This window comes from Chrysochloris asiatica, unplaced genomic scaffold (assembly GCF_000296735.1).
Source record: "Chrysochloris asiatica unplaced genomic scaffold, ChrAsi1.0 scaffold00030, whole genome shotgun sequence".
Lineage (NCBI taxonomy): Eukaryota > Metazoa > Chordata > Mammalia > Afrosoricida > Chrysochloridae > Chrysochloris > Chrysochloris asiatica.
Window position 1 is genome coordinate 2623323 of NW_006408548.1, and position 8046 is coordinate 2631368.

At 42.8% G+C, this 8046-nt stretch overlaps 1 protein-coding gene across 1 annotated transcript; it reads right to left on the bottom strand.

Annotated features, from left to right (window-relative positions):
* Window positions 1-985: 985 nt before the first annotated feature.
* CCR4 (chemokine (C-C motif) receptor 4) lies at window positions 986-5217 on the bottom strand. The gene is made up of 2 exons (XM_006851582.1): window positions 5172-5217; window positions 986-2245 (listed from the first exon to the last, which is right to left on the bottom strand). Exon 2 carries the CDS (start codon window positions 2193-2195, stop codon window positions 1113-1115), a length of 1083 nt encoding a protein of 360 aa, XP_006851644.1. The 5' UTR covers window positions 2196-2245; window positions 5172-5217; the 3' UTR covers window positions 986-1112.
* Between the last annotated feature and the right edge of the window lie 2829 nt (window positions 5218-8046).

Sequence of the window (8046 nt, forward strand, 5' to 3'; positions counted from 1 at the left end):
TCCCCAGACTATGAAGGCAACTTTGTTTTGATCTGATTCATTAAAACTGTAAGGATGGAAACAGCAATTTATCATAATGTGGTAAACTAGTTACTTAGATGATTACATTACTGATGCAAATTTGAGTCATCCAAAAGTTTAAAACCAAGGTTAACATTTTAGAGAAAGGATGACATTTTTTTACAGTTCATTATTTTTTGACAGTCATTTTTATGTCACGTCAGCTTAACTCTTGAGTTGTTTATTCTTACCTCAGTTAATGGCATGCACTTCAAAATTATCAAGGTGGCATTGTCATACTTTATTAGCCCTCCTTATTTCTTAATTGCGTGGGCACTGTTTGTAAACAAGTAAAAGACCCCAAAAGTGTTTTGTGGGTCTATGTCTTATTTTTGGAATTTACATAATTATCTGCTACAATTAAGACAAAATGTATTCACAAGCAAATGAAAATGAATTTTCATTAGTGTGTCTGGATTTTGAACGCTTTATATGTCATGGTTGAAAATCAGACCACTTCAACACCCTCATCTCTTTATACTTATAATCAGCATGAAAAGTTTGGATTTGATTTACAAATAACTCTTTACAATAAAAGAATCAAGATCTATAGTTTCATTAGTAATTATTTTGGCATGTACCTGATTTCATGCACCATGTACCTTAGGTAGATTTCTAAAAACATAGTACCAGGACAGCATGTCAAGATTTTCTATATTGTTTCACAAAAAATTAATTCAAGGGTCTATTTTTTTCATAGGAGGAAGTAACAATATACTCCATTAGCCAATTCTCTACAACCCCCTCTGGAGAGCTGCGTCAGTTCTCATCACAAGGAGATGATTTTTTTTCCTCTTCAGTAGTATTTGAGTATCACTGAGACACTGATCAGAATTCTTCTTGAACTTACTGATCCCCTGAGGTATAGAAGGATGTCTCAGTTCGGGTGAGCTCTTGTCAGGCTGAAACTGTACACTGGAAGTGGGAAGCCAGCTTTCCACTGCGGATGCAAGTCTTCCCGATGATCGTTCAGGGACTTTAACTAAAATACCATTTGAAGTAATCACTTCATTTGGGAAGTTCTTGAACTCTGGGTTTTGTGTTTTCCTTGGTTACAGGGCATCATGGAGGTCATGATCCACAGTGGACTGTGTGTAAGATGAGCTGGTGGTGTCAGCAGAGTAAACCTGGAGGAGCCCACAGTATTGACAGAGTGCAAATGGGCCCCTGCAAGTTTTGAAGAGCTGTATGATGTACTTCCGAAATTTCTCCCCCAGAAAAAAATAGATGACTGGGTTAAGGCAACAGTGAACAAAAGCCAGGGTTTCTGTGGCCTGAATGCCATAGTCAAGGCGTCTTTCAAAGGTGCAGCCCTGAAGGACTTCGAGCTCCACCAGGCTCTCCAGGAAGAGCACTATGTTGTAAGGGGTCCAGAATACAAGGAACAGGACCACCACAGCAAAAATCATCTTCATTGCTTTGTTCTTCTTCTCATTCTTACAGTGCTTCAGGGTCCTGATGATCTTGGAGTAGCAAAACAGCATGATCCCCAAGGGGAGCACCAACCCGAGAACGTTGATCTCCAGGGAGCTCAGGACCTTCCACGTGGTGGAGTTGAGAGAGTATCTGGTTTTGCAATAGGTGTGGTTGTGCTCTGTATAACAAGTGCTAAATACAAGTCCTGGGAGTGAGGCTAAGACAGCCACTGACCACGTGACCATGCTGGTGATGACCCCGTAAGTCAAGGTTCTCGCTCTCAAAGAAAATACTGCGTGCACAATGGCCAGATACCTATCAATGCTCATGAGCATGACGAAGAATATGCCGCTGTAAAAGCCCACCAAGTACATCCAGGAGATGATCTTGCACAGACCCAGGCCAAACACCCACTGGTCAGCAGCGTAGTAACCCCAGAAAGGGAGGGAGAACACGAAGAGTAGATCGGAGATGGCAAGGTTAAGCAGGTACACGTCAGTCATGGACTTGAGTCGCTTGTACTTGAACAGGACCAGAACTACTACTGAATTTCCAATCAGACCGAAGAGAAAGACCAAGGAGTAAAGAGGGGGCAGGAAGAGCTTCCCAAAGGCCTTGATGCCTTCTTTGGTGCAAGGCTCAGGGATAAACTCAGACAGGTAATAATTGCTGTATAGGTTTTCATCCTGGGTGGTGTCTGCTATAGCTGTTGGACTCATTTCTAAAACTACAGGCTCCTCGGGGCAGGCCTGGGCCCACTCAGCAGCAGCTAGTAGGGGGAAGAGCAAACGAGATTTCCGTAAGAAAAACAAATCACAACTGTGTTGAATGCAGAGCAGTGTTACTTCACGTTTATCCCTCGGAGCATTATATATGCATCTTCCCAAAATGAAACCTTCAGTTCTTTGAAGGGAAGCACAGCCAGATGAAACAATGTGGACCTTTGAAGTCATACTGATTTGGTTCAAATTTTGAACATTTGCTACTATAGGGGACTTTTCACACCCCTCTGATGGGGGCTTAAATTTTCTCATTTGTAAGGTGAGAGAGAGTAAAATGTCCTTCTCTAGGTGCCTATGAATGTGCTTCTAAAAGATATTGTGGTTCCTGGGTGGTGTAAACCGTGAATGCACCTGGTTACTAACTGAAAGTTTGGAGGTTCAAGTTCACTCAGAGGTGCCTTGGAAGAAAAGCCTGGTGATCTACTTCTGAAATATCAGCTATTGAAAACCCTGCAAAGCACAGTTCTACTCTGACACACATGAAATTTTCCTAGGTCAACATGAGTCAGAATCAACTCATGCTACTCGTATTAATGGTACTGGTAGCCTGGGGTCACTACCATTACTCACAAGGATGACAAGACCAGTTAACATCCCCAACAGAACTGCATGCAGGATCTTTCTGGCATACAAGCAAACAAGTTAAATCTCTGCATGTTTCCCCTTCAAATTGTAACTCAAAAACTCACTAACTTTTGAGATCGTCATTAATTAGAATTACCTACTTCTAATTAGATACAGCTCTGGTAGCGTAGTGGTTACGAATCGGGCTGCGAACCGTAAGGTCAGCAGTTCGAAACTACCAGCGGTTCTGCGGGAGAAAGATGAGGCGATCTGCTCCCATAAAGATTAACAGCCTCGGAAACCCTGTGCAGGGTCGCTATGAGTTGGAATCGACTCCACGGCACATAACACAACAACAACAGCGTAGTGGTTACAAGTCAGGCTGTTAACCTCAAGATCAGCAGAGCGAAACTACCAGCAGTTACGTGGGAGAAAGATGAAGTTTTCTGCTCCCATAAAGATTTATAGCCTCGGAAACCCTATGCAGGGTCGCTATGAGTCAGAATACACTCCACAGCACACCACTACCACCACCAGTTAGATAGAATTAGAAGGAACCAGTTGGTCACTTGCTTTTATTTAAAAACAGTGATTCCTCTTACATGCTTTGTACTTTATAGATTTCAACACAAGTTTTGTATGGATTGTTCATTTGAGCCCTATTCTAATTCTCCTGTCCCTGCCCTCCTCTTCAACAAATAACTTTTACTCTGAGACAAGTTACACGTAATTGACTCATGTTGCTGATGAGTCATGAAAGACGGACAGAGGTTAAATGACTTCCGAAGATCACAAAGCTAGCTATGTGTAGAAGTTATTCTTCGGCCCCCAAGTCCCAGTGATGTGATGATAAATCAGGTCTCCAATGGTGGGGTGGGGGTGGGGGAAGGAGAATGTTCTGGTTTGTGCTGCTGGCTAGTTTCCTACCATAACCAATTTCAAGTCACCGTTGCTGTCGAGTTGATTCCAACTCAGAACAACAACTCTATAGGACAAAATAGAACAGTTCCATAGGGTTTCCTAGGCAGTCGTTTTTATGGAAGCAGACTTCTACATCTGTCTCCCTTGGGGCAGCTGGTAGGTTCGAACCCCTAACCTTATGGTTAGTAGCCTAGTTCTTAACCACTATGCCACCAGGGCTCCTTTAATGTCAAGTTATTATTATGTTAATAAATGCTTCACTCCTCAACATTTATCCATCAGCTTTTGGAAGGTGATGCAAGCAAACTAGCTGGCAGCACACCACGGCCCCATCTCAGGTGGAAACCTGCCTGGCGTCCCCTGCAGGGGTGACCAGCCACTCCTGGGCCAACTTGACACTAATGCAGTAAATGTGTTTTCAAGCCCTTCAGAAGGTCACAATACTCAGTTGGGTAATTTGAGGGAGCTTCTTGGTCTTTTTATCAAACAGCATATCAGAATCAATGTAAATTGTGTTGAATCCTGTTAGACTGGCAATTCATCTGACAGATCTAAAAAAGGCACAGTATAACCAGAAATCAAGCTCTTCCCTCCCCAACTACCCTCATTTCCTTCCTAAGTCTACAGATGAAGACATTAAAACCTTAAAGTCACATATATGTTCATATATGGATTAAAGCAATTCAGGGAGGAAGGACCCTTTCTGAACCACAGCAATCCCCTCTAGCTTCCTTCATAATGCTTCCATGCCACCCTGGCATGCCTTATTTCACCCTTTTTCATTCCTCAATAATTCACATTTCTCCCCACCCTTTATCACCACCACCACCACCCACATACACACACTTACCACATACACAACCAAATATCCACTGGGTCTAGCAAGAGAAAGATGTTTGTTTACCCCTCCTACAAAGCAATGTTGAAGATCTGGTACATTGTAGGGTCCCCAAAAAAACTGTTAAATAGACAATTATAGCTGTTCTCTGCTGTTTTATCATTGAAACTTAAAAGAAAAGAGGTATGGGGGCTAGGAAATTATCAGAAGAACAGGGACAAATGCCTGAAGTCATTCTGTAGCCCTTATTTGTATGTGTCCCTTGGCCTGGGGAGCTGTGATAAGAGAAGGAGGAAAGTTTGTAGTTCTGATGAAAGTTTACTTGTATATTCTGGGCATGAAGACTCAGGCCCAGTGTGTGCAGGGAGATAACCAGGTGACTCTAATGGCCCTGCAGGGGAAGGGCTCTGAGACCACGGGTTCAAGTAGCTTGGGACTGAGTTGCAAGTTAGGTGCCAGCTGTGAGCATTGAATGGCCAGGACACCTGAGTGTTGATGCTGAGTGAGTGGTCATCAGCTCTCATTGCTTCCTCAAATTTAGAGAGCTGTGCATAGCCTGAAACCCTGGCAGTGTCCCTATCCCTGCTTACCTTACTTTGCTGAAAGTGGCTCTGAGGGAGTTCTGTGAGGCAGTGCTGGGCTCGCTCAAGAAGCACCGTGCTAAAAAGGACAGGTACCTTTGAAGGGTGCGTAGCTTCCTATGAACACAGCGCTATCCCTCACCCATCTCTGCTGAGCTCAAACGGGGTTTTTTAGGTGTAAAAAACAGAAAATGAATGACTCTGAGTCACTCGTTTTTCAAAACTGAAAGTTAGGAAGGTTTGTTCTTTGCTATATGAGAGAGAAAAAGGAATTTTTTTTCTTTTTTCTAAAGAGAAGCTTCAAGCATTTTAAAGATGTATCTCATTTTAGTCAGCCACATTCTTTGATTCAATCATTGATAGTGCTCTGGGATGCTGGTCAGAGGTTGGCAGTTGGAGTCCCCCCACAGGCTCCACAGAAGAGAGTTCTGGTGATGTACTTCTAACAAATCAGCCACTGAAAAACCCTACGGAACACAGCTCCACTCTTATACACATGGGATGACCACGGTGAAGTCAACTCTATAGCATTTGGTTTTGAATCTTGTGTGAAGTGACAATAACAACATAGCTTCAAGCCCCTTTTCCAACAGCCCTGTCTACTGAGAAACGGTGGGGCTCCCACTCACAGTGATCTCGAATGAGCGTTCCTTTGGGTGTGGGTTCGCCACGGGGTTGGCACCTTTCCTGAGTCCTTTGTGTATCCTCAGCTTGTTGCCAGGGTCCAGATGTTTTCCCTCCATGTGTCACCAGGTTCATTCTTGTTGTTGTTAAGTGCCGTCAAATCAGTTCTGACCCATAGCAACGCTGTACAAGGTTTCCGAGGAATGGCTGGTGGGTTTGAATTGCCGATCGTGTGGTTCAAATTGACCTTGCGGTCTAGCACATTATCCTGCAGTGCCATACCAGGACTCCAGGTTCATCTTAGAGTCTCAAATTTCACTCTTCCTGAGGAATCTTAGGGATAGGAGCTAAAGAATTCATCTAGAACAGTGTTTGTCAACGTTTTTCCCATCATCACCCTCCTGTGGAGACTTTTCCAACCTTTTATTCCTAATTTGCCCCACCCACATGAAATGTTAATTCATAGATAAACTAATCTGTGTATGCACTGTATGTATATAGAGTAAAACAGAAGATGTTTTTCTTCCCCAAAGAACCAATTTTCACCTCCTTGAGGATCTGTACTGAAAATAAATGAATTACAGCAGTTGTTCCCAACTGAGGTTCTCTGCCCAATTCCCAAGGGACATTAGAATGTCTGAAGAGGTTTTTATTGTCATAGTTGGGGGACTGCTACCGGCTTCCAGTGGGCAGAGGCCAGGGATGCAGTAAAAATTTAACAGTGTACTGGACAGCCTCTCACAAAAAAGACTTAACTGGCCCAAAATGCCAGTAGTGCTGAGGTAGAGCTATCTTCTGCAGAGTATGAACTGTGGGACCAGGTTCATAGATATCTATAAAACAAGAGTGGGGAATTGTGGTCAAATAAGTTGGAGGACTGCTAGGTTTAGGTTCAGGGTAAACACAATCACTTTCTCAGGGGCTTTGTAATGCTAATGTAATTCAGAGTCTCTAGAAGGAAGCTACAAAATAAAAATGTCCTGTTTGACCATTTTAGAAATGGAGTGGTATTGGACCTCACCTAACTTCCGGGAAAGGAGAGCGAATCAAGACCAACATATACACAAAACTGATTCTTATGACGTGGATGTCAGATATGCCACCACTCTCAAATCTTTTTACCAATTTGGACACCAATCGTCCCTCCTCGGGCACTCTCTACTTCTCTGCTGGGTTCAATAATTCCTTGCGATGGCCACACAGAACTCATAAACCACACTCACAAGTATGGGGCTTACTGGGGAAGTAACAGGTTATAATTCAGGATCAGGATCAACTTAGAAGTAGCAGGAACAACTCAGGAGTCAGTTCTTCAATCAAGTCTCCTGGGTCTGCTCTTGCCATTTCTTTGCCACTGGACTCTGCTATGCTTGTTACCACCTCTCTACCACCAATTTACACCATCGCCAGTACCACAGTTCCCTGTATTTTCCCGGTCTAGAAGGTTTGCAGCGCAGAGACCCTGATTCAAAAGATACACTCTGTTCCTGGTTCTTATTGAGAGCACTTGCTTTAACATTTGTTAAGTCTGGCTTTGAACTTCAGTGCCACCACTAACTAGTTCTGTGAGCCTCTGTTCTCTTATCTGTAAAAGGGGGATGTATGCAGCATTGTGGAGGATGAAGAAAGCTAATGTTAGAAAGCGCTTAGCACCTGTTACTTTCAGTGCTTAACAAGGGAATAAGCAGTAGGAATTATCAGAATAAATAAAATACACAGGAATGCCTTGGCCTTTCTTGAAATAGCTAAACTTTGCATGTTGCCCTTAGTTTTAACTAGGATCCCAGGAAATATTTGGATTTAGACTCTGTAGACTACATTCAACTTTTGAGTCAATGTTTAAGTGAAAGCAGATTTCAGGATTCTGTTGTAGCAGGTGATATAGCCTTGGAGAAAGTGAACCTTCCAAAGTAATAGGAGATAAGCACAAGTGTTTTGTATTTGCCTGGAACAACAGAAGAAGAAGGAGAGTCAAGAATAGGAGGATATGGGATGTGTGACTAATTGTCTCCAGGAACAACTGTCTCCTTGGCCATGAGACCAGAAGAACTGGATGGTGCCCAGCAACCATTACTGAATATTGTGATCAAAGAGTCTATAGAAAAATCCTGACCAAAAAGGGGGAAATGAAAGAATTTCACATTCTCATTAACTCTACTCTCTGGACTCATTGAGGGTAGATGAACTCTGAGGTCATTTAAATTAAAAATATGCCTTTAAGTCTTCTTGAAAATCAAACATTTTAATTTAATTTATAAAG